Source organism: Carettochelys insculpta, chromosome 3, assembly GCF_033958435.1.
Source record: "Carettochelys insculpta isolate YL-2023 chromosome 3, ASM3395843v1, whole genome shotgun sequence".
Classification (NCBI taxonomy): Eukaryota; Metazoa; Chordata; order Testudines; family Carettochelyidae; genus Carettochelys; species Carettochelys insculpta.
The window spans coordinates 88,543,956-88,570,617 of record NC_134139.1 but is presented as its reverse complement, the minus strand read 5'-3'; the positions used below and the strand labels follow the sequence as shown (position 1 = coordinate 88,570,617).

The 26,662-nt window shown below is 46.2% G+C and overlaps 1 protein-coding gene across 2 annotated transcripts in view; it reads left to right on the top strand.

Moving 5' to 3' along the window:
* Positions 1-25,483, top strand: part of FNDC1 (fibronectin type III domain containing 1) — a 123,834-nt gene extending 98,351 nt beyond the window's left edge. For both annotated transcript variants that reach the window (XM_074990295.1, XM_074990294.1), the window contains 5 exons: positions 5,243-5,322; positions 9,050-9,079; positions 13,755-13,916; positions 20,699-20,821; positions 23,515-25,483. In XM_074990295.1, the coding sequence (XP_074846396.1) occupies positions 5,243-5,322; positions 9,050-9,079; positions 13,755-13,916; positions 20,699-20,821; positions 23,515-23,630 (511 nt within the window). In that variant the 3' untranslated portion in view covers positions 23,631-25,483. The remainder of the gene's footprint in view (positions 1-5,242; positions 5,323-9,049; positions 9,080-13,754; positions 13,917-20,698; positions 20,822-23,514) is intronic.
* Positions 25,484-26,662: the final 1,179 nt, after the last annotated feature.

Below are 26,662 nucleotides of genomic sequence, written 5' to 3'. Positions count from 1 at the left end.
GATATATTTAATTATTCATTTGAATCTGTATAAAAGATAACCAGGTTGGAATGCACACCTTCAGGTTTTACTGCGAGTGTTGGACCAAGTCCAAGGCTACGTCAGGGAATCTTTGCACTGCATGCCACAACAAAGCTGCTTTAAAGCCACCTCAATGTGGATTTTCCCCGGCGGGGGAAGCGGGAGATAATTTGCTGGTGTTCAGCCATCTTCCCGGTCCTATCTCAGCCCCCTGCCCTGTGGTCGATGCAGAAAGTGTGACGCGAGAGAAGGGAGTGTGGCATAACAGCCCTTTGCTACTGCTGTAAAGGCGCCTGGATGCATTATCAGGCTGTGTCACTTTAAACAGGCTCCAAGATGCTCTCGTTTAACCTGGGAACCCAGGTGGAAGCTCATGATTAAAAAAACACACATCGAAGTTCTCCTCCATGCAGTGATTACTTGATCTTGGCACAGTGCCCTCTGCCGCCCCAGGTAGCCCTAAGAGCAGCACAGAGTGCCATGGAAGCACTCCAGTGACAATTTAAGGGGCTCAGTGCTCTGGGTGCTAGAGCTGCTGCTTCCCTGGACCCCTTTGAGTCAGCGGGCCTGCAGTGAACGCATGTTCACTGGGTGCTTTTGTGCCCCAACCTCCACCCACTCGGTTGTGCTGAACAGTTGTGGGCCACAGTCAGGAAGTGAGGCCTGTATTTAAATCACTGGCATATATTTCCACAATAAAAGGATTGCATTGGGAATGAAGCAAAAACACAGTTTTCCTACATTCCACCCTTTCATGTGGCTGCCGTTGCTACAGTGCAAGTTGCATTTGTGGGCATCCTGTAGCCATTCATTACATGCAGAGCTGTTTGCAGGAAACAAGAGTGGGCCAAAAATTGTTGGCTTCTGACCCGCATGCAAATCAGGAGACCAGATTCTGCAGAGATGTGGGGCAGAGCCTCCTCTGGTACAAACCATCCTTGAGAGCTTCACAGTGGAGGGTGAGAATTTATACCAGCTGAGATTCTGCCCTATGGAATAGGGGAACCCCTGAAGTCTCCAATAGCGAGACAGCATACTGGTGTGAGGGCAACTGAGAACACGTCAACCTTTGTTAAACTTAGACCTTGGAAAAACTTACTGCTTAGAGGGACAGAGACATGGTTCATACCAGAAGCATGACTAGCAGAGAGAAGAATTGGTATGTGGTACATTCAAATGATCATGGAGGGCTGATGCAAGGCTGAAAAATGGCCTTCTATGTAAGTCACAATTTCTTTCCATCTCAGCCCTATTCATCTTCCCGCCTGTTTTGGAAAGGGTAATATTCCCTTATGCTGATAGGAATGTGCACAGATTTCAAAAATACATAACCAGAAATCACATGGGTGTTGTGGGGTGATACTCAGGAATTTGCTATTTCCTTAAAGTTTCTGGAGTAGGGATTAGATGGGATTCTCTTAGAAGTCCAGTTGGAGAGTGTTTATTAGAAGAGAGATGTGACAGGACTTGGGAATGGGAGGGTGCGGGAGGCTGCTGTACATAAATGAGAGAAGTGCTGTGAGAGAGAGGTCAAGGAAACATATGTTCTTCAGAATAACACCCACACTGAATTATGAATGTACCATGTGACCAGAACTTGTAAGATTAAAAAGCAATGGGAGGCACATTCTCTTCTTCACCCCCCTCCCTTTGTATTGTGCAGGCAGTGGGAAAGAAGGGGAGCTACCCTGAGCTTGTGGACGTCTCTGCTGGGGGTAGCAATGGGTGTGGTTCCTATGCCATACCTCTTACCAGCCCCAGTGAAGGGCTGTGCTTCCAATGAAGAAAGGGTATAACCAAAGTGCACTGAGGTCCCTTGAAAGACATTGTCATGTCAGATGTAGGTTATAATCCAAGGATAGATCTTGATTGCAGCAGGACTCTGCCCCCACCTCTTCCATTTTTGTCCCTAAATAGGACAATAAACCCTGTAAATCAAAAGTAAAATATGTGTTAATTTTATGTAAGCTCCCCATAACTCTGGTCCATCTCTGACAATGAATTCTGAAGGAAGTCAACCTGGTTCAGGTGCACGACCTCTTTTATTAAAATGACCATCTGCACTGTCCTGTGCCACAAGATACATCTGTTACTCAAAAGCAGTAGGGCATACGTTGATTCTTCTCGGCAGCCAGCTGGGCCAGAAGAGTGAGCTAGACAGTTAAGAAATGGTCAATGCCGATGAGTTGGAGGGAGCCCAGGGAACCAGGCTTTGGGTCTGGCAAAGAAGAACAATTCTCTTTGCTTTTTTTAAACATTAAGTCTCTTGCCTGGCTCTTTGCAAAGGCCGGCCTTAATGTCAACCCACCTAAACTGAAACAAACTGCCATGGTCAGACTAAAAGAAAATGGAATCTCCTTCTTCAGCAGGAGGCTGACAGAGGGAGAGGGAGAGAGGCAGAGTTGTGAGCTAAATCAAGTCAAATATCTTTGGTTGTATCCCATAGAACCTTCTGCTTACATTCCCTGAAAACCTTTGGTAAGCACAGCATGGTAAGCACAGAAACTGGTGACTGTCAAAGAGGGGGTTATCAACCTACCCCCAAAAGCCAAGACCAGCTGTCTTTATTAAAGTGTCTCCCCACCCCACACTGGATACTTCCAGCATTGCTGTGACCTTTGTAGCCTCTGTCAGGGGAAATCTCTTCCTTTTTGCTTCTCCACAAGGGGCTCTTAAAAGGGGTGTATCATATAGTTCCCAAAACCAAAGTGACCCACCCAACCCTGGGAAACTAAAGAACAAGTTTAGTGGTGAAGAGAAGGGGCATGTCTCTCAGGAAAGAGATGATGGAAGAGAAGGACACAGAAGGTGAGCATGGGTTTGTCAAGGATGAGAAGCGGAGCTGGGGAACTGGAATATAGAGATGATCATAGTAGGTTGGGACAAGCCAGGAGACTAGGATTAAAGATTTAGCCAAGTTATGAGGGGAAGATCAAGATAGACTGCCAATATTCATAGTGCTTCCCTGCTGGTCTCTCTTGGCTCTGCTTCACCAATTTGTAAATTAGAGGTTGAATTTTGTTTTCCTTGTGAATTGTTCTTTTCCTTTTTGTATTTAACCATGGCCAGCAGTCAAAGCATGTGACATGGTGCTTTTGTAGGATTCCCAAGCGAAGAAGCATTTCACCTACTGCTTGGATGGGAGATTATTGAGGGAAATAATCCAGCGGTTTGGTGGCATTCCTCCCTCTGAGCAAGCACTGACCTAGTTATGTTGATCATAGATTGCTTTAGGAGGCACTGGGCTTCTGGAGATAGTCATATTTGGATGAGATGCAAAATCAAGATCCAAACACTTGTGGTCATTAAAGATGTTGATTTATTTATTGATTTATTAATTTGCTTATTTATGTATTTATTTATTTTGCAAGACTAAACTCAAGCAAGCAGCAAGGAAACAAAAAGCATACCACAAGCATTTATGAGAATCATGCATTTAAGGTAGTTTTTTTTTTTGGTTGCCTTGTAACTGACTTAAATTGCCCCCTGGTTTCTGCAATACTGTTTCTGAAGAGCAAACATTCAGTTTAATTTCAGCAACAAACTTACTACATTTGCAAACACCAGATCTTGTTCTGCCAGTAGTAGCCCTGTGATTAGCATTCTGTATTAGCTCTTGTCAGCATTTCCCTACCAAACCCCAACCTCTAAGCAGAGGCTGTGTGGTTCCCCACTTCCACTGAATAGGTGGTCACTGGATCCTGCCAAATATATGATGGGTCCACATGCTTCAGCGATGACTTTTGCCTCAGCCATGACTCTAGTCTCCAAAGTGCCCCTGGAAGTGTAGAGGCCCTGCCTTACATTGGAGCTACGCTGCTCTCCAAGGTCCATGGAAAAGGACAATAGTGCAAAAGGAGAGCTGGTCAAACAAAGATACGTGGTTCCATGAAAACAGTTGAAACCCTTTTCATTTTTCCAAAAATTTTCATGGAACATTTGAAAATTTCTTATTAATTTTAAAAAAGTTTCTCAATTTCCTCCTCCTCCCTTTTGTCTTTTTAACTCCTCCGTATTCTAGTGGCAGAACAAGTAAAAGGAAAAAAAAGGAAGAGAAAGTGGGGAGAAAACAAAGGAACGTGAAACTGAAAAGGAAAAAGGGCTGGTGCTTTTTCCACCAAAAAGAAAAAGCACCATAGATTCTGCAATTTCAAGATGTTCAATTTTATGAATTTAGTCTCTGGTTATTGATAAAATAGATATTATATCATTGTGTGATTTGACTTGTGGTATGGAGATGGTAGGTGGTGGAAATGAACTACTAGTCATGATTTTGTTCTTTTTTATTGATTGTTGATTGATTGGTGGGACAAGCAAGTTACTTCAGCCAACTTAAATGTGGCAGAACAAAGGAGTTTGCGCTCTGACTTTGTTGCATTAAACAAAGATAATTTCTCAGAACAATCTCTTGGTAAGGGTTGTTTAATAGTTAAACTGAGCAAAACCAGAATACATTTGTTTTTTCTACTTTCAGTTTTTCTGTTTTCATTACATATTTTTCATGCTTCTCTATAATTGAAACTCTGCTTTACTATATTAACAGTCACCTTACTAAACAGAAATGAAAAATGCTTAAGCATATGCTTAATTTTCAGCAGCTAAGTAGGCTGGTCTCTATCCAGTAAAATACTGGATTGTTACTGGGAATTCTCACTTCAGCCCTTGCTTAAGTAGTTTGCTGAATTAGGGCTTTGATAACAAACAAAAAAACTCAGCATAGGTAAGTTTTCTCATATTATTCAAATACTGTTGGTCTAGAAATGCTATTACCTCTACAGAAATATAAAAATTCAGAATTTTATCTTCAGTTATGCTAATTTAAATCTCGAATGAATGCCACTGAGGTCATTGATGTTAGTCTTGATTTACATTGTTGTAACTGCTATTGTAACATATTCTGTGACTTTTTTTTATCTTTTATTTCATTTCTGTTGGCAAGTCCTCCCTTCATACGTGCTGTTTGATGCAAACTGGCTATATCATTAGCCTGGATTATTTATTCTTATTCAACAAATGTGAATATGTCGGTACATTATTGCGGAAATGTGTGTAAAAAGGGCCAGATGCTGAAGTGGCATAAATTGATATATCTCCATTCATCTCTCTGGTGCCATGAACCCAGTGGAATCATACCAGTTTACATACATAGCCCCATCTCTTTACAGCTGAGTTGCTATGAAGCAGTCAACACCATTTTTAATGCTTGCTCTGTTCCTTTTAGGTACTATTTTAAAGTCCAAGCAAAGAACCCCTATGGTTATGGACCTATTAGCTCTTCAGTCTCTTTTGTCACAGAATCTGGTACGTGTGGCTTATTTCTTTATTTGAAGCTGATATCTTAATAACAGGTATGATAAGACCATGGCCAGGGTCCCGGTGATGATTGCAATGTTGAGATTTCTGCTTAAAAATTCTCAGAGAAACCATTTGTTTTCAAGAAAATCAAGAAAATGTATCTACTCTTTTACACTGAAAATATGGGGGGTACAGGAAATTGAAGTTACCTATAGGAGGAATGGAAGGTTAAATTGTAAATAGAAAATACAGATACCATTAGGGGTAGGGAAGCAGTAGGAAGTTTAATACATCTCTGATAGATTGGCCAGGCACTTAATAAACTCACTTTCTAATTATGAACAGCTGAAGGGTTGGAAGTACTAGTTTCTGGGAGGGATCTGGGAAACAGTTGTTCCAGCAGAGAGGCACATTTCTCTTCTCACTTCTCGTTTCTTCCTTTGATGAAATCTGCTCCGATTTCTTGGTGCCAATAGACTGTTGGAGGATAATATACTCTACAAAATAGTACACTAAATGGGCTATTTTTATCCACTTTTGTTTATTCTACTGATTTACAGGCCAGTCATGCTATTGAACAACAAAAGGCCAAATTCTGCAAAGCATGTTTGAGCAAAATGTCCATTGGCTTCAAGGGTCACTGATTTTGGCTGTATGACGACATGGGTGCACATTGCTTCTGTGTGTGCTCATTTAACCCGAGCCTATAATCTCTGCTTCAGAACTCTTGTTAAAATCTATGGAAGTTCTGCTTGTAGAAACACAAAAAACTAAAACTGCACAATAAAATAAATGGTCTTATGAAACAAATTCAGCTATTTGAAAGGTATGTTGCATGGTCAGCTAGAAATTAAGCAGAGTGAAGCAGAACCTTTAGTGTTGACTTCAATGGGAGAGTAATGAGCGCTGCAGCTTTTCGTAAATGCCTAGCGCTTTGCAGAATGGGGCTTGTATTTTTATTTATAATGTTGACCTTTCATTTGCCATGTGCCAAGATGGCTTTTAGATTTTAACAAATATTAAAAAAGTAGTTCCATCCAGTTCATGCTGCTGCAGTTTCTGCCACTGAAAAGGCCAGAGAGAGAACAGCTGCTATGATTCTTGAACTGATTCAGTGTTCTCAGCTGGTGAGAATTCAACAGGATGTTTCAAAGAGATAATTGCCGACTTGGGATCGACTTGGTGCAAGTGTTAGCTCTCATCTATAGCTGATGCTCTGAGGAGGATAGTAACCCACTGTTCTTTTTCATCAAAACATGAAAGATCCCCGGCATTTTGCCCAACAACAGATAAACATGTACATTGGCTTCAACCGTCTTGCATGCAAGAAAGGCCAATTCAAGAGACAATATAAATCACTATGATGTGTATGAAGAATTGCGCCTGTTGTTTCATCTAAGTACTAAGGCCTAGATGTTCAAAGGGCCATAAGCATTGCAGTGCTCAGCATTGTGGCACTTAACATTCATGCACCCTTAAAAACCACACAAGTTGGGAGTCCATGTACAGCAAATGGGAAAGTTAGGCCCTTTGGACTATGATCCACAAAAACCAGCATACGAAAGGCTGAACTGCCTCTGTTAGCCAATGGGTTAGTGTGTGTGTGTGTGTGTGTGTGTGTGTTAGCCAATAAGGAGTGTGTCTGTGTGGTAAGTCTGCCCCTCACAGAGGTATAGGTGTCTAAGTCTGGGTTACAGAGAAGTGCCTGTTTCTGCTTGTGGTTCTCAGCTCTGTACTCTCTCCAGGAGAGTGTTCACGTGGGATGTGACAGAACCAGGATCCAGCTCTCTGCTTCTATGACATCCCAGGGGCAGGTTTGCAGAAATTTTGGTGGTGCCCAGAGCCTGCACCCTTCTGCCACTCAAATTCTCCCCACCCCCCACCACCTGCCTTAAGCTCAGAGAGGGAGTTTGGGCAGAGGGGGGGTGCAGGGTCTGGGAGGGAATTTGGGTGTGGTGTGGGTGTGTGATTGAGTGGAAGGAGGGGGCGGGTGAGGGTAAGGAGATGGGAGGTTGGGTGCTGGAAGGGGCAAGAGACGCAGGCTCTGGGAGGGAGTTTGGGAGGTGGAGGAGGGAGGGAGTTTGGGCTAGAAAGGAGGGTGATGGGAGAGGATGCAGGCTCTGGGAGGAGTAGGATGGGAGATGCCAAACTTACCTGGGGCACCCCTCTCTGACAGTGGCCTCTACGGGGACAGGTGTCTCCAGGCACTGCTGTTCCCATACACATCTCCATCATCCGTGTGTCCCCCAGCATTGATTGCCACCCCTGGGCAGTTTAAAATGTCCCGGGAGCCCCGCCACCAGCAGCAGCAGCACAGCGATCTTAGAGCGGCTTTCTGCCACTCATTCCCCGCAGCAGTCGGCATGTGCGCCCCTGCGGCCTGGGGGAGAGGAGGCCGTGTCCCCGTGCCTTGCACTGCTCCAGCTGCTGGGAGCCGCGCACAGAAACCTCCCAAGGGCGGCAGTCAGGGCTGGAGGATGCACAGTGGGAGTGTGTGGGATGGCATGGGGGCTGGGAGACACAAGGGACAGGGAGCACATGGGGGCAGCTGCTGGCAAGCTTTGGTGGAGCCTGGCCCTAGGCCAGGAATGTTCCTGGTGCTGGGGTACTATGGGCCCATATAACTCGCCATCTATGCTGTTCATAACCCAGAGTGGGACAGTTTCCACATGAGAGACTTAGCGAACCCCACAGGAGTCTGCCCTATTGCTCGAAGGTTAGAGTAAGTGTCTGAGAGGTGTCAGATCCCTTTTCCAGCAGAGGAGGGACCTGAATCTGGACTCTCCCACATACCAAATGAGCGCCCTAACCACTGGGCTAAAAATGATGAGGGCCACCTTCTCTCTTTGCTTTTTGTACAGTCTTGCCTACAGGACCCAATCCACAAAGTATTCTCAAGTTGGGCTCTGCAGTTAGGTTGCCTATTCTCCCAATTCATGCCTCACTCTGAGTCTTGGGCAGGAGATAGGCATCCAGATGCCTAGAGGGAGGCAGCAGTGCATATTCCCGGAGGTAGATATGTAGGTGGCAAGGAAACTGTAACCATGAAAACTTAGACCTAGAGGGCTTAACTGCCCACAGGGCTGGGAGGGTAGGGACTGGAGCATCACAAGGGTCCCAAAACTGCTACTTAGGCACCTAAATGAGGGACTTCAGCAAAATGACCTATGCCCGGTGGTGACTCTATGCAGTACAAAATTGAGAAGAAAAACGTGGTATACCTTTAAAAGATTGCATGGTTAAACTGCTTTCTGATTGGCTGATGTAAAGAAGTCATCTGTGATTGAAAGCTAACAGACTGCAGGGGTTTTTAGGAATTTTAACCAAAAAAGAAAAAAAATGGTTGCAATCGTAAAATCCATCAGAATGTGGTGTAATCCAAGTTCAGGTGCCAATTTAGAGTTGCCAGTTTTGGTTGGATCTCTTCCTGGAGGTTTCATCACATGACATACTTTTATATTAGAGATTGATGTCTCTAATTCCTGAAGACTCTAGTGCCATCCCGGAAGGTTGGCAAGCCTACATGCCATCAAATGTGAAATAACTTACACGCCATTTGTTTTGAAAAGCAACAGAAGCTCATACCTTCAGCATTCATGAAGCAACTAGAGACAATTAATTTTACAGCTGATATTTATTTCTTGCATTATCTCTAGTGTACTTTAATTTTAGGAGACATTACTCTGTGAGAGCTAACACTAAAATATTTGGGTTTTTTTTTTCCTTCTTGCAGATAATCCGCTGCTTATAGTCAGACCACCTGGTAAGTCTCACTGCCTATCATATTTGTGAAACAGATTTGGGCATTGTAAAATGTAGGCACTGTGACACAGTACTTACCACTGGAGTATGGGAGAGGATTGTGATATAAATTACTGTCTTAATTCTCAGCTTCTGATTCACCTTAAGGATCTGTGTTCCAATCTTATCAGGCCTTTAAAGCTAGTTAACTCTAAAAAGAAGTGTTGTAAATGAAGCACATTATGTTAGACTAGAACTGAGTGTAGAACCTGCTTTATACGTCGAACACTCTTTATTAGGGGACTAAATCCTGAACTTTCATGAGGTTAGTATGAATTTTTTAACCATTCCTTTCGATCCCATAACTACTACATTGAGATGTGGCTTGCTGGGCAACCAATTGGCCCTGCGACCAGGTCTACCGTAGACTTTAAAGTTGATTGTGGATTCACAATTCTAGCTATGATAATTGTGTATCTAGGGTTGACTTATCTACAATCAACTTATCTGGCCATCCTCATAAATGGAGGTCAATGGGAGAAACTCTCCTGTTGACCTCCCTTACTCCTCATGATATTGTGGAATACACTGGTTGACTGCCAACCCCATGTAGTTCGATTTCGTATGTCCATACCAGGCATGTGAAATCAAACCCTGGAAGATGGACCATGACCAGGTTTATTTTCCACATAACATAGACATTCCCTGAGACTTAATCTGGAGGACATAGGCCCAGTAGCTGTTGAGAGGGAGGTCTGAATTGGGATTTGTAGTAAGACTTGCCCATGCTTCGGAAGGTAAGTTAAAAGGGCCACCTCTACATGAGCAGTACCTGAGTTCATTCATGTGTTAACTTGCAAGTAATGAAGTCACTTTGTTAACCAAATCTGGGATGGAGCTGTGATAACTGAGTTTTCCTACGGTGTCCTTTGAAAGCCATCTTTTGTATTTATCAGTGAGCACCCCACTCCTGGGGGTCAGAGACTTTGAAATAAGGCAGCAGAGTGACGGAAAACACAGTGTACAATTTCCATGGGTTAAGCTTGCTTTCTGGAACAACTGGATTGTTTTCTCTTTTGAGATACAGCAGGTGGATGTGTTGTTTGGAAGGAGAATATGTAGTAAGAACCTGGGACAGAAATGTGTCTTGAGTGATAATTTGCCAAAAGTGTTCTGGTGTTTAAATATAAAGATATTTTTCCAAAGGCATTCTGATTATATTCACATGGCCTATTTCAGTATGACTGTTGTAAGGATTCTCTTCAGCACTGTTGATTGTGGCCAGGAAGTTGATGAATAAAAATATTAACAATAACTGCATTCCATTCATGATATTTTGTTCTTAAGATGTACATTTCCCAGCATTATTAGAGAAGATTATGGCATCAATTCTGCAAATACACATTTGAGTTACTTTGCAGACCTAAGTAGTGTCCTTAAGGTCAGTTCAACTGAACTCATGCATATTTAAGTTGAGTTCAGTGGGTTATTTGTGTGTAAAAGTTACTTGCGTGCAAGGGTTTGCAAGATCAAGCCCTGTGTTTGTGCTCTGGAAAAAGATAAATTGACATTTTTTGAAACAGAAGTTCTCATTCTTAACAGTTGCCAATAACACAATAAAAAAAAACAAAACAAAAAAAAACCAAGGAGGACTCTAGAGAAAATAGCATGAAAGAAAACTAACAATTTCACATTGTGAGCTTGTATCTGTTTTACCTTGCATACATATTTCTATAAAGGCATTCCAGAAGGAAGGTGGAGTTGATTATTTAATATAAAGAAAACACTGAGATAAATCAGTGGCGTGTAATATTGATCTCTGTGCAATATAATTATGAAGCAGTAGCTTATAACCACTACAACATAGCAAAGAAGAAACTAGTTCACTGAGCAAAAGAATTTTTTATTATTTTTTGCTGGTGTCAAATCTGTTTTGATTTAACTTGAATTTCTGTGGTGAAAGCAAAGTTTCCACCCAGAACACACACACACACCATATGCAAAAAGGGCAGAGAGCAAGAGAGAGAGCGTGTGTGCCCTCTAGGTTTCATATCTCCTCTTTTTTTAACACAACAGCCACAGATTTTACTTCACACTGAGGTCTGTTCTCCTTGCGTTTTTTATCAACAACATCTGTTCTTTAGTAGGGAAACTTTGTTTTGTTTTTTTGGTTTTTGTGATGTTAAACCCCCCCAGACACTGCAATCAGGTAGCATTAGGAGCTGAGCTATACTCATATATAAGGTGACCATCTGTCCCATATTAGGCCAGACAGTCCCATATTTAGGGAGCCAAAAAGGCATCCTGACTTATCTTTTAAATGGGACCAATTGTCCTGAATTTGGCCCTCCCTGGTGACCTTTCCCTGTGCTGGCTGGAAACTCACAGGGCTTTTTTTCTGGCCACTGCCTGCTGCACCACTTGAATGCCACTGCCAGCCCCAGCCTTTCTCAGGTGCGTGGTTGGGCTGGGGTGGAGCTGGGGGGGCTGGGAAGGTGGGGGCTGGAGCCACAGACCTGGGGCCGTCGCAGTGCAGGGCTGGGGCCATCACCGGAGTCCCCTCCACCCCTAGTCTCCACTGCGGGGCTGGGTGGAGCCAGAGCCCTACTGCAGCCAGAGCCCTGTGTGATGCAGGGCTGAGGCCCCCCTGGAGCTCCCATGGGGCTGGAGCCCCCCTCCTGGGGTCCTGCCACAGGGCTGGGTTAGAGCTGGAGCTGGAGCCCTGCATGGCACGAGGGCAGAGCCACCTCCCTCCACCCTCACCACATCACAGGGCCAGGGCCTGAGCCTTGTGCTGTGTGGGGCTGAGGACCCCCTGGACGTCCTGCAGGACCGGAGCTCCCCTGTGCTGGAGCCCTTTGCGGCGTGGGGCAAGGGCCAGGGCCCCTCTGGAGTGCGCAGCACCCAGCCCTGAAGAACCTCTGCAGGCTTGTTTGTCTCCCCAACCCCAGTGGGCTGGAGGTGGGTGTCTGGGGTCTCGCAGAGAGGGAGGGTGCAGAAGAGGGCTGGGGGTTGGGTGTTTGGGTGGGAGGTAAAGTGCAGGAGTGGGTGGGGGGTTCAGGAGCAGGTTGGAGGTGAGAGGTCTGGGTGGGAAGAAGGGTGTAGCCATTGCCTGATGGCAAGTGACCATCTGTCCCATTTTAGCTGGGACAGTCCCCGCCCCCAGGGTGTCCCATGTTTATCCTTGGGGAATATGATCACCCTACTCATATAGGCTCCATTTCAGCAAGGCACTTAAACATAGGCCTGATTTTAGGTTTAGAAGTCATCCAATTGAAAGCAGTGAGACTGTTCATTGTTTAAAATTAGATGTGTGCTTAAGTATCTTGCTGAATTGAGGACAAAGTCAAGGTAAATAAGAAATAAGTGTAATATTCCAGGCCAAACCAGGCCACTAGTCACATCCATACAACCTCCTTAACTTCAGCAGCCATGAATGCAACTGAGAGCATACCCACTGCATCTGAGTATTGCAGAACAGGCCCGTGGTACTGTCTATATGCCCATCCAATGTTTAAAGCTGCTCAGTCCTTAACCCCAATTCTAAGTTCACTTGAATGAATTTAGGAAAGGTGGTTAAATAGAATCTCTTATCATTCAACGTACATTTTGTAGTTCAGTTTTATCTTTTATCTGATCACATCCAGGTAAGCTCATGCAGAGAAGATGAATGTGATGATTGAATAGGCGTTGTCAATCTCTAACATGATCTGTATGGGGAATAAATATTTAATAATGGGCTCTTTAGTCTGTTGAGGTGTACTTCATTCTGTGTCTGGAAGCTGAAGCCAGACAAACTGAAACTGAAAATAGGGTGTACATTCCTAACCAAGAGTTGTGGTGAATTCTCCATCACTGGCAAAATTAAATCAAGATTGGATTTTTTTTGCTAGCAGATCTGCTCTAGAAATTGTTTTGGGGTTCTCTGGCCTGTGTTAGACAGGAGCTCAGACTATGATCACAATGGTCCCTTCCAGCCTAGGAATCTATCATCCACATAAATATGTCATAGACAGGTTGCACTTCTGAAAGCCGGCACTCTCTGGTCCAGCTGCTGGACCACAGATGCTCCTGGACCGAGGAGTCTGGAAGCTTAAGGGCAGGAGGGCCAGCCAGAGACAGGAACAATTGGGTCAGCCACCCAGTAGGGGAAAGTGGCGGACCGGAGCCAGAGCCCCACAGCAGGAGCCAGATCAGGGGCTACCCAAGCAGTCAGCACCACCTGGGGAAGCAGGGGTGTGTCATGAGGCAGCATGCCTGCTGGTGCAACAGCCTGCTGGCAGAAGGGTATGGTCTTGGGGGCTGGTGGCAAGGGATCTTGCCTGGTCCAGGAAATTCTCTTGTTTGGGACCAGTCAGTCCGCGACAATGCTGGACCAGGGAGGTCCAACCTTATAAACATTCTTTATACCACTTAAACAATACATTCATGACAAATGTCTGGAAGGCCTGAGATGACAGTTTTATTTCATATGAGCCTTAAATATTATCTTCAGATACTTGAGACAGCAGATTTAATTTATTTATTTATTTGTGAGACTTAAATATTATCTTTGAACTCATGTGTTTGAAAGTAAAAGGGTAGCATATTAATCTACTGCACAACCTTTTGTAATTCTTGTAACAGGACATTCATCTTGATAAAATGAGGAAATAGAAGACTAAAAGGCTTCTCCTTTTATTTAATTTATTTTCTAGGTGGTGAGCCCATCTGGATCCCCTTCACCTTTAAGTATGATCCCACTTACTCAGACTGTAGTGGAAAGCAATATGTGAAACGCACTTGGTATCGGAAATTTGTGGGAGTGGTTCTTTGCAACTCTTTGAGGTACAAGATTTACCTCAGTGATGACTTGAAAGGTAGGTCTGGAGATTATTCTTACAGTGCTGTCAGCCCTCCACTCATTGTATCCATCATTTATGGAACCTATCGGTGGACTAAATGGCTAGGCTGATGGCACAATCTGGACACATACATGGCAGCTAGGGATAGAAACATAAAGTAATTTGCATAGTGAAAGCAGAATTGTACTTCTTCTTCGAGTGTCCCCGTGGGTGCTCCACATTAGGTGTCGGGCTCGCCCGGCGCCGCAGATCGGATCTTCCAAGCAGTTTCTGCCGGACCGCGCATGCGCCGGTGCGCGCCGCTCCCCCGCGCGCTCCCGGCCATGTGCGCGATCCGGTCCCCGCCAGTTCCTCTTAACCGCCGTCGGCTGCAGACGGAATCCAACTAGGCTAAGGCCAAGTAGTGTATTCAATGGCTTTATCTGTTTTTTCTTAAAGTTTTTTCAGGCACTTAGGCTACTATAAGCTAGCCGTTCGTTATTTTGTAAAAAAAAAAAAAAAACAACAACGAACAAGCTAGGAGAGGGACAGCTCAGCCAGTCCCAGTAACAAGCGCCGGAGGCCAGGAGCTAGGGCTATCAGCCCTCCGGCTAAGGCAGACCATCGGACGGGGAAAACGGCACAAAGAAGGTGCTAAGTACCCACTTAAAAACACAAAGACTCACCAACAATGTCCTCTTCAGGCTTTTAAAAAAAAAAAAAAAAAAAAAAAAAAATGCTGCTTCTTGACAAGGCCCTCCAGCCAGAAGTGCCGGAGCGGCCGCAGCAGGAGGCACCCTCCGGGGCCCTTAAAAGGAAAGCTGCCTCCCTCACCCCACCAGCGCAGAAACGGAGGAAAGTATCTCCAGCCCGATCCCTGCCGGCAGCAACAGCGAGCGGGACGGGAGGAGCAAGCAGCCCCCAGCCGCAGCAACAGCTGATCGGCGGCGGCACGGAGAGCCACGTGGAAGCGGCTCAGCCTCCAATACTCAGCCAGCCGCCCCGCACCGCAGGCAGGGCGGCGGCTAAGCAAACGCCGGTACTGGCGGCACCGCAGGCAGCGGCACCAACCCCCGGGGAACCGGCGGTGCAGAGCGCGCAGGCACGCAGCCTGCCGGCACCGGAGGACACCGCACATGCGGCATCGCCCTCGAGCGTGCCGAGCTCGGTGCAGACGGGGCCGGAATCCCCTGTATGCTCCCCAGCCCGATCCCTGCCGGCAGCAACAGCGAGCGGGACGGGAGGAGCGAGCAGCCCCCAGCCGCAGCAACAGCTGATCAGCGGCGGCACGGAGAGCCACGTGGAAGCAGCTCAGCCTCCGATAATCAGCCAGCCGCCCCGCACCGCAGGCAGGGCGGCGGCTAAACAAGCGCTGGTACCAGCGGCACCGCAGGCAGCGGCACCGACCCCTGGGGAACCGGCGGTGCAGAGCGCGCAGGCACGTAGCCTGCCGGCACTGGAGGACACAGCACGTGCGGCACCGCCCTTGAGCGTGCCGAGCTCGGTGCGGACGCCGGAATGCCCTGTATGCCCCCCAGCCCGATCCCTGCCAGCAGCAACAACGAGCGGGACGGGAGGAGCGAGCAGCCCCCAGCCGCAGCAACAGCTGATCGGCGGCGGCACGGAGAGCCACGTGCAAGCGGCTCACCCTTCGATAATCAGCCAGCCGCCCCGCACCGCAGGCAGGGCGGCGGCTAAACAAGCGCCGGTACCACCGACCCCTGGAAAACCGGCGGTGCAGAGCGCGCAGGCACGCAGCCTGCCGGCACCGAAGGACACCGCACATGCGGCACCGACTTCGAGTGTGCCGAGCTCGGTGCGGACGTGGCCGGGATCCCCTGTATGTCAGGGGCGGAGTTACCTCCTCAAGGGAGGGGGAAGACTGCACACAAGAGGAGGCATTGCAGCCCCTCTCCGCACAGGGCTGTGTAGTTGCTTTCTCACAGCCCTCCGCTATGTTGCAGACTCCAACTAGAAGGCAGGGGTCCCCCCCCTCCTTGGCCTACCCAGAGCCCCCTTCTCCATTTCTGCAACCAGCCTCACCCTGGCTGGGACCACCTCCATCGCTCTCTCCAGGGTCTCGACGGTCTCCCTCCCCCAGACGCAAAGGGTATGCACCAAGGGAGTGGTCTAGGTCACCTTCCCAAGACCAGTGCTTATACTGCCGTGGTCGCCCCTACCACGCAGGGCATAGACACCATCGGCAATCTACTAGGGAAAGATCCCTACGAACGATCTCGTACCCCCAAGGGCAATTGTGACCGGGGACAGAGACTTAAGCATCTCAGGGGGGACTGGTTATGGAACCCCGAGATTTTTCCTCGCACACCTCTAGTGAGAGGGTGTACCATCATCAGCAGGAACCGGAAGGGTCCAGAAAGACGTACCCCAGCGGTTCCTCGCTTTCCTCCCCGGATGAGGCTACGGCCCCGGGGGGCGTCCATCCTCCGGACGATCTCAAACAGTTCCAAGAGCTGTTTTACGAGGGTGGCCTTCACGCAAGGCTTCCAGACAGCAAAGGTGCAAGAGCAACACCATAAGCTCCTCAAAAATCTGAGACCTCCGGCCTCCTCCAAAATAGCAATACCGCTGATGACGCAATCTTGGAGCCTGCCACTATGATATGGCAGACTCCTGCGACTATTCCGCCTGTCCACAAAAGAGCGAAAAAAAAAAAAAAAAAAAAAAAAAAAATACTTCGTGCCCACGAAGGGCATGGAGTTCCTGTTCAGCCACCCACAACCAAATTCTTTGGTGGCGGAGTCGTCGCAACGTGGGGGAATAAACAAACATGCCAAAAAGCTAGAGCTGTTGGGCAGAAAGGTCTACTCCTCCTCCACGCTACTGTTGCCAATGGCAAATTACGCAGCGCATCTAGCGAACCATAATTTCAACAACCACATTAGGTTGACCTCCCTCATGGACTCGCTTCCAGAGGGCACGAAACCAGTGCTCAAGGCCATCATCCGACCATTTTATAACCAGTGGCAAAGGATCACCACAGACACATGGGTGCTGGAGATCATAGCCACGGGGTACGCCATCCCCTCCCAGTTGCTCCCACCGCCATGACCTCCACCCGGGGCCCCACCTCCAGGAGACCTCCCATGTAGCGAGGCTCAAGCAGGAGGTAGACCATCTCATGCTCGTAGGGGCAGTGGAAAGAGTGCCGGAGCAACTGCAAGGGAGAGGGTTCTACTCGAGGTACTTCCTCACGGGGAGGTCCATCTTAGATTTTCGAGGCCTCACCGGTACCTGCGCAAGCAACGTTTTCGGATGATCACAAACGCCTCCATCCTTACGGCACTAGACGATGGAGATTGGTTCGCAGCCCTCGACTTACAAGGTCCTACCGTTTGGGCTCTCCTCAGCCCCCAGAGTCTTCACCAAGACCTTGGCAGTGGTGTCAGCCTACCTGCACAGACAGGGGGTATTTATATTCCAGTATCTGAATGACTGCCTACTCAAAGGGGCCTCAAAGGAGGAGGTACTACGCATAATATGTGTCACAGCAGGCACGTTCTCTTCGCTCGGCCTGCTTATCAATCTGACAAAATCAAAGACAGACCCCACACAGGACATAGAGTTCGTAGGGGCACGCATAAATTCTATTACAGCGAGGGCGTATCTACCAGAGACTCGCTTTCGGGCCATCGGCTCCCTCGCGCAAGGCTTCACCTTCAGCCCTATGGTGCCGGTTCTGACGTGCTTACAGCCGCTGGGCCACATGGCAGCAGCAACGTTTCGTACAACAGAACGCCAGGTTACACATGCGCAGCATGCAGCATTGGCTGGCGAGCGTATACAAACCGGCAGCACACACTGTTCACAGGATGGCGTCGCCCACAACGGAGGTGCGCAAATCCCTGCAATGGTGGGTAAACCCAGAGAACCTGCTAACAAGGGTACCCTTCCACCAACCACACGTATTGGTTTTTCTTACTACAGATGCCCCCCTCATAGGGTGGGGAGCACACATGGGCGAAGAGGTGACGCAAGGGCTGTGGTCCTCTATGGAGCAGTCACTGCACACAAATATACTGGAGCTCAAAGCAGTGTTCAACGCCTGCAGACACTTTCGAGACCAACTGAAAGGCAAGGTAGTCGGGATCAGTACAGACGATACCTCCACCATGTTTTATATAAATCGGCAAGGAGGAGCTCGGTCCCGTGCCTTATGTGTAGAAGCAGTCCGGTTGTGGAACTGCTGCATCGCCAACAATGTAACCTTGAAAGCCTCGTACTTACCAGGCGCTCGCAATGTGAAGGCAGACCAGCTGAGCAGGCGTTTCGCACTCACGCACGAGTGGCAGATCCGTCCCGATCTGCTGCAACCGATTTTTCCACGCATGGGGTTTTTCCCCAGATAGACCCTGTTTGCTACTCAGCACAACAAGAAGTGCCCACAATTCTGCTCCAGGGCAGGACTGGGACGGGGGTCCCTGAGGGATGCCTTCGCGATCTCATGGAGGGGCCCCCTGCTTTACGCTTTCCCTCCCACAGTGCTCATCCACAAAGTGTTGCAGAAAGCCAGGAGGGAAGGAACCTGAATGATCCCGATAGTCCCAACGTGGAATCGACAGCAATGGTTCCCCCTATTCCTGCGCATGTCGGACCGGCCACTGAGGTCCCCTCCGGTGGCGCGGGATCTGCTCACGCAAGCCCAGGGGTCCATAGTGCATCCGCACCCCCAAAGCCTGCGACTACAAACGTGGTTAATCCATGGCTCAGCTCCCTAGAGAGCACATGTACGGAGGAAGTGCAGCAAGTCCTAGAAAGTAGCAGGAGGACTTCCACCAGGAAGACCTTCAAGCAGAAATGGACTCGCTTTACGGCATGGTGTTCTACCAAACAGCTAGCCCCCTTTCGGTGCCTATGGCTGTGATATTACAGTATTTACTGGACCTCAAGAGAGGAGGACTCTCGCTATCCTCGTTTCAGGTCCACCTGGCCGCCATTTTGGTGTTCAGACACGAAGAGGAAGGGCACACGGTGTTCGCCCATCCCATGGTTACCAGGTTCTTCAAAGGGCTGGTAAGCCTATACCCCCCTCAGAAACCGCTTCCACCTCTGTGGAACTCGGACCTGGTGCTTAATGCGAAAAGGGGACCACCGTTTGAGCCTTTGGCCACGGTTTCCCTCCGCCTCCTTATGATGAAGACGACCTTTCTTCTCGCAATCACGTCAGCTCGCAGGGTGAGCGAGCTTGAGGCAGTTATGGCAACGCCGCCCTGCGCTGTTTTTCCAAGGAGGCGGTAACCATACGGCTGCATCCAGCCTTTGTTCCTAAAGTTTCTTTCTGAGTTTCATACTAACGAACCTATTGTTTACCCTTGTTTATCCAAAGCCTCATAACTCTAACAAAGAGGTGCGCCTACACCTCCTGGACGTGAGCAGGCGCTAGCTTTCTATATGGACAGGACCAAGTCCTTCCGGAGAACGGATAGGCTCCTAGTCTCTATCGCTCCCAAATCAAAAGGAGAATGTCTCTCTTCGCAGAGAATCTCTAAGCACATCGTATCTTGCATAAAAATGTGCTACAAACTCAAAAAGACTCCTTTACTGGCCACGCCCAGGGCTCATTCCACTAGGGCGGTGGCAGCATCAACAGTCTTTTTTCAAGGGCGTTGCGCTAAAAGACATTTGCAGAGTGGCGACCTGGTCATCCTGTGACACCTTCGCCAAACATTACGCCCTTCACAGGGTATTCCAAGAGGATACCCGTCTCTTGGCAGCGGTCCTCTCGGGGACAAGCTGCACATAATCCGATTACCCACCTCCTATCTTGGGTTACTGCTGGGTAGTCACCTAATGTGGAGCACCCACGGGGACACTCGAAGAAGAAAGAAAAGTTACTCACCGTAGTAACGGTGGTTCTTCGAGATGTGTCCCCGTGGGTGCTCCACTACCCGCCCATCCTCCCCGCTCCGGATCTCTGTTTAGTGTTTTGCAGGAGCATCCGAGGCGGTTGGTCAAGGAACTGGCGGGGACCGGATCGCGCACATGGCCGGGAGCGCGCGGGGGAGCGGCGCGCACCGGCGCATGCGCGGTCCGGCAGAAACTGCTTGGAAGATCCGATCTGCGGCGCCGGGCGAGCCCGACACCTAATGTGGAGCACCCACGGGGACACATCTCGAAGAACCACCGTTACTACGGTGAGTAACTTTTCTTTACTAATCAGAACACAGCACTCCAAAATGTTCTATGCTCATTACTCATGCAGAACTTCTGAAGTCATAATGGGAAATCCATAAATAGATTAATTGCAGAACATATTATAGAGCCCCACAGAATGGATAAAAGGCAGACTTCTACCATGAACAGGTTAAATACGTAGTAATGCAGCAATTGTTTCTGCAAATCCAGCAGCTAGTAGATGTTCAACAAGAACAACCATATAATAGTAGCCATAATAATCTATTGTATTGAGAGGAAATGTTGAGTTGGGTTGTCTCCTAGGCTTTTCAAATGGTTTAAATGGGTTTTATTAGAAAAAAAAATTGTATTATTTCAAGACATTTTATAAACATGTATTCATGAGATCTTGTGGCCTCATATCCACTTCTGTGGGTTCCCAGGAAGGCCTCACACTGCAGCCTTCATCTTACAGTTTGCTGGTACCAGTAGGGGCTATAAGCTGATAGACATTGGTTCACTAGAGACACTGCCCATTTTACTGGCATATTGCAACTCACCAATGTGGTATCTGACTTTCTCCCACCTTTATTGTCCTGGAAACAGGAAAGCATCATTGGCTGAGATAAGGACATTTGAAACAGTAGTACAAACCCCTTCTAAACTTGTGTGTCACCTTTCAGATACATTCTATGGCATTGGAGATAGCTGGGGGAGAGGTGAGGACCACTGCCAGTTTGTGGATTCACACATGGATGGAAGAACAGGACCTCAGTCATATGTAGAAGCTTTGCCCACTATTCAAGGTAAAAAAAAAAAAAAAAAAGGTAAAGTGAAGTGAAACTGAACACACTCTGAGGAATTGCATTTCACTCAGTATATACATAATTAAGTGTCTTTCTGCCTCCCTGCTTTTAGTTATATCCCTTCTATTTGGAGCCAGACCACCACCACAGACTGTGAGACTGTAGCATGTGATACCTTAGTATAATAATTCACAAACCACAACAGCTGGTGAAAGTTCGCACAAAGAGGATGAATGTGCAAATATATTACTGGAAGAAAACAGGAAACATCCTTTAGGATATGTCTACAGTGCCAACTCCGTCTCCCTAGCCCCAAAACAAAAACCTAAAACCAAACACCCCATCAAATAAATCCAAAATAACCTGCAGAAGTGAGTCCCAGCATCTGACTCCAAAGATTCCTGTTAATTATTCACTCGTCATTATTGTTTTTCATATTAAGCTGGTGAAAACAAAAAAGCAGTCCAGTAGCACTTTAAAGACTAACAAAATAATTTATTAGGTGATGAACTTTTGTGGGACTGACCCACTTCTTCAGACCATAGCCACACCAGAACAGACTCAATATATAAGGCACAGAATATTGAGTCTGTTCTGGTATGGCTATGATCTGAAGAAGAGGGTCTGTCCCATGAAAGCTCACCACCTAATAAATTATTTTGTTAGTCTTTAAAGTGCTACTGGACTGCTTTTTTGTTTCGATAGCATATAGACTAGCACAACTATCTGTTACTATTAAGCTGGTGGTTGTTGTTTTTTAAGTGTTTGGTTCTCATGAAGAAACTGAAGTATCTGCTCTCATGTAGATGTCATAGAATAATACTGCACTTCTCTAGTTAAAATAAGAATTGTTAATCCAGCTGTACTTTACTAGCGCTAAGAAGCAGAGATGGAGAACACATATTATCCAACTGGCACAGTAAGCAACATTTCAGATGTTCCACTGTCCAAAATATGCAGAAAGAATGTTGAGAGTCTTTAATAGCTTTGAGCTGTCTCATTCTTTATGCAGATGAAGGAAAGAGCTGTCTGTTTATTTTGTTTTTTTTAAAGTGAGGTTTAACTCTATATTTTCTCTGTGTCATTTTGCCTCCTGATTTTGTCATAAAAAGTGACATTTGTGAATCCTGTCTTGAACCCTTTAAGTCAGGGGTGAGCAGACTTTTTACTTTGGGCCACTTTTTCGTCCCTGCCAGTAGCCGGGGCCCCCCAACCTGTCTAATAAAATCCAAACCAACAGACATTTCTGTTGTGTTCATATATTTAAAAAAAAAAACAAAAAAAACCTTTCAGCATGTGCCAGTCTATGTGAGGCAGCAACATAAACTGGGGTGGTGCAGTGGGAGAGAGGACACTCAGTATACAGATGGAGGGAAAGCATGTTTGAAGAGCCACCTTCCCCAGCCCTCCCAGGCAGATATTAAAACAAAAAATTCATTCAGTTTAAAGAACCCTCACAACTCCAGCAGTCCCAGGTAGTTATCAACGGTAACAAGAGCTCTCTGCTGTTTAAAGAGCCCACCCCATCCTCTTTTTCCAGCCCTCCCAAGCAGCCTTTTAAAGTAAAGAACTAAACAAAAGATCAACATACTGTAATTGCACTTAAAAAAAAAAAAAAGCCTGGACACTCTCGGGGAAACTGAAACCAGGGGCTGTGCCAGTAAAAGCTTACCCCAACTCAGCTGCCTCTGCAAAATGCGATGGGGGGATCAGAAATGATGGCAGAGACTGTGGGGAGCAGGGAGGCAAGCAACTGATCAAGAGAGGCTGCAAGGAGACAACAGAGGACCTCTGTGGAGCAGGGCAGGTGGACTGGGGGACCAGAAATGTATCTGGTTCTCTGCTGGCAGGGAGGCAGGCAGTGCAAAATACTAGCACAACACAGCTGTGCACAGAAGCTACAGGGAGGCCGCGAAGGGTCCCTGTGGGGGGGAAGCGGGGCTGATTGTGCTGCACCCCCATTTTGAAATTTTGACCCCCCCCGGTTTTTGCACCCCTGTTTAAGTCACAATAATGCCTCGCATTTGCATTTGCCGTTTTATTGTAGCTGCTTGAGTATCAGCATATGAGGGATACAGGATGGAGGAAGTAATATCTTGAATTGAATCAGCTTTTATTGGTGGGAGGTTCAAATTTCTGAGCTACACAAAACTCTGAAGACCTAAAGAAAACCTCTGTGTAGTCCAGAAGTTTGATCCCCACCACAAAAGGTAGCCCAATAAAAGATAAACCTCATCCAGCTAGTGTCTTAACATTTCTCTGGCTCTTTTCACCCCAAAGTGCTTCATGGACTCAAATCGATATGCGTCTTTTATACAGAGACCTAGCTTCACTGCTACTGATATCCAGCCACCTTTTGAAGTTAAATTCAAAAGCTCTTTAACAACAGAGACTGCAAAGTTGCACAATAGTTAAATATCTAGAACACTAAATTCAGTTGTAACTGTAGAGGAAAGGTATGTAGGTAGACTGCAATCATTTAAGGTAGAAGCAAGCTTAGGACATCAGGGTTAACAACCCCACTTCTCATGAAGTGCCATGAGATTAACAAGTTGCACCTAAGCCTTAATTTTTTGGAAGTAACTATTATACATGCTATGATTATATATGATATAGATTCTGGACTGCTAAGACATCATTCGTCAAGTTAGTTTGCCTTTGGGTTGAAATGCTGCCATTTTTTCCACCAACAGGGTATTATCGCCAGTATCGCCAGGAACCCGTGTCATTTGGGCGCATTGGTTACACAACACCTTACTACTACGTGGGCTGGTATGAGTGTGGTGTGCCGATTCCAGGGAAATGGTAACCATTAGCAGTCCACCTGCAGATCATATGGAGAGTGCACCAGCCGTGCCTTTCAAATGACTTGTACTGGACGAACGTGACCAGTTGTTTAGGAAAAGAATAAAGCATGAAAGAAGCCAGCTAAGACCAGCTGCTCAAGAGACCTCAACCAACCCAAATACCGTACACATTTTGCCAGCTGAAATCTGTGGTGCGGCTTGATCACTCCACCTGGGACAGGATTTGAGTTTGGTGTCCAACTTTTCTTCTCTGCATCTTAAAAGGCATGGAGATGTGGTTGTAATGGGTGCAACCAATGCTCAGTGAAACCTAAAACTTCACTAGCTATGACAACTTGGAAGTTGCATATATCCTGCAGGAATGACCTAAGCATGCTGTGCTTGCTTAATGGAATGCTAAACACTTTTCATTGTTGTTAATGGAATGCTCCATCACTTACCATGGGTAGAGATCCCTGCTTCTGAGTTTTACTATACAGTCATGCCAAGTTACTAGACAATTACCAAAGGCAGTATATTCAACTTAAAATTTCTCTTGTGGGTTTGGCCATTGCTGGACTGAATACCAGGTCACAATGTAAATTCACTTTTTTATATAGATATATAATACAGTATTCTATGTTCAAAATTCTACATAGAGAAGCTGAAATTTTCTTCTCCACTAGATAAATATGGCTGGGATTTTTATGTAAAAGGTGCTGTTAATGAATAGATTTTTTGATTCATGAAACATTTTATTATGCACAATATATTAACCATGGAAAGAACTTTTTTCTTCTTATTAGTGAGTCTATGACAGGCTTCATAGCAAACCAAAGGACTGGCTATTGAATGGGAGTAAATCTCTTTACCTATGCTAAAACTGCATCATAAGCCAGCATAGGTGTCATATCAGCAGATTGTCAACATGTAAGTTAAAATTTCTGTCCAGTACTATTTAAAAGGCTTAGTTCAGTTTGTGTTTGATTCATTTTCATCATCGTTGTGTATTATTTATTCCTCGTGGGATGATTGTCTCACTGTGTGGAAGCAAAGTGAGATAATGCAGGACTTGCAGACAAGTTTTAACTTATTTTCTAAAACAAAACAGACACCTCTAGGATGCTTGAACAGTACAAAACTCCTCTGACTTTGGTCCATTATGTGAATGTGGTGTGAAAGTTGTCATTCTTTCTCTCAAGCACATCAGAAGGGCAGACCACACAGCGTGTCTTCCACCCAAGGCTGAGAAACAAAAGCTGGTGTGCCTGGGAGGTGTGCTCCTGATTTTTAGCCAAGAATATAAACCTTATTTGGGAAACAGGCAGTAACACAGCATTTCATTACATATCAGAAGTAATTTCTCCTGCCATATTACTCTTTCTTTTAATGTAGCTTTAGGTTTACTCTGACCCCAAGGGATTTAACCTTTGTGGCCCTGCTGTTTCACTGTACATCATATAAGCCTTTACCTGCATCAAAAAAGACTCCAGCATTCTGACAGCCTGGGAAAATACCAATATACCTAGGGGACAAATTCAACTTCTAGATCATCTATCACTCTCATTCCAGTTTACATACCATATAGGACTAATATCTTACAAGCTGCTTTCATAGTCTTTGTAAATGTATAGAGAGAAAAGTAACTAAAATGGGTATTACAATTTTTTTTTTAATTTTTCACAGTGGTGCTCGGTTTGAACATTGAATTGTTTTCACTTTTGTGCTTTGATGCAGTGCCAAATATATGATCTTTAAATATAGCTTCTTTCCCGAATAAACGTATGCTATATTGTTCCATTTTTTTAATTGCCTCCCTTTTGCTTGTCTGTGTCAGGTAGTCGGACATGCAGGCTCAAGCTGCATGATGCCTCAAACACACTCTTGGAAGAGTAGAATGTGCCAGGTTGGACAAAGTCAGGAAGTGTACATTAGTACAAACTTGACAAGGATTTCACATAGGGTTATGATTCTTTACTTGGAAGGAATGGTCTATAATAAAATATATTTTCTCTCATATTAAGTCTGTACAGTACAATGTAAATTCACATCATGGGCCAGATCCCCAGCTGGTGTAAATAGGTAGAGCATTAATGAATTCAAAGGAACTGTGACATTTCAGTAGCTGAGAATCTGGCCCCTTGTTTATGGAGGAATGGTTTCCTACCAGTCAATGGGTTCTATAGACTGCACATTCATAGACTGCAGCAGTTGTGAAGTGGGATTTCATATCATTCAAACTCAGGGGTGGATTATCTGCCTAAATCTGCTCCTTTCAGTCATCCGCCTGGAGAGACACCCGCAGTCTTAGTCTGAGGTTGTAGAGCAAATTCCATCGTTGCCTCTCTGCAGCCTCCAGCTTAGTGGGCAGTGGGAGTTGTAGTGGAAGTATGGAAGAAAGACTGGCCAGAGTGCTCTGCACTCTACCAATTCCCAGCTGATGAACGGTCCCCTTCGAGAGGACCAGCACCATCTGTGGTAAGACAGAGAAACTCCTCTGCTCTTTTAAGTTGGGACAGAGAATTAGAGGGACATAACTGTCCACTTTGCCGGTTCTGCTGCACTCAGCAGAAGTTGAATCACAGCAGAGCATTCACCACATCAAATGCAATAGCATGTTGTATGAGCTGTTCTATTTTATATGAGGTCTTATACCACACCACATCCCTATTCTATAAGTGCCTTTATCTCGTCCCTTAAGCAACGTGAATCATATTCATCACGTGTGGTTTGTTCTTTCTCTCCTCTGCTACCTGGGGGTGAATGGCAGGTGGAGCATAGGATTTTGTTTTGGTAGGGATTTGTTAACGTACATGTATCTCTGTTTTCTGCTCCATTCAATACTTGGAGCAGAAGATAATGATTCTGTGAAGCTTCTTGGGTTGTTGGAGAGTTTGTTCCGCTAGCTGGTTGCTTTCATCTGGGCACCTTATCAACAAAACTTTTGCTTGGCTGTCCAGATTTCATGGAAGTAGCCCTTTGAGTGTAGTGTAGTTTGCAATCTTCCTCTCAAACATTCCATTCTGAATAATGAGCTCTACAATTCATAAAGTTA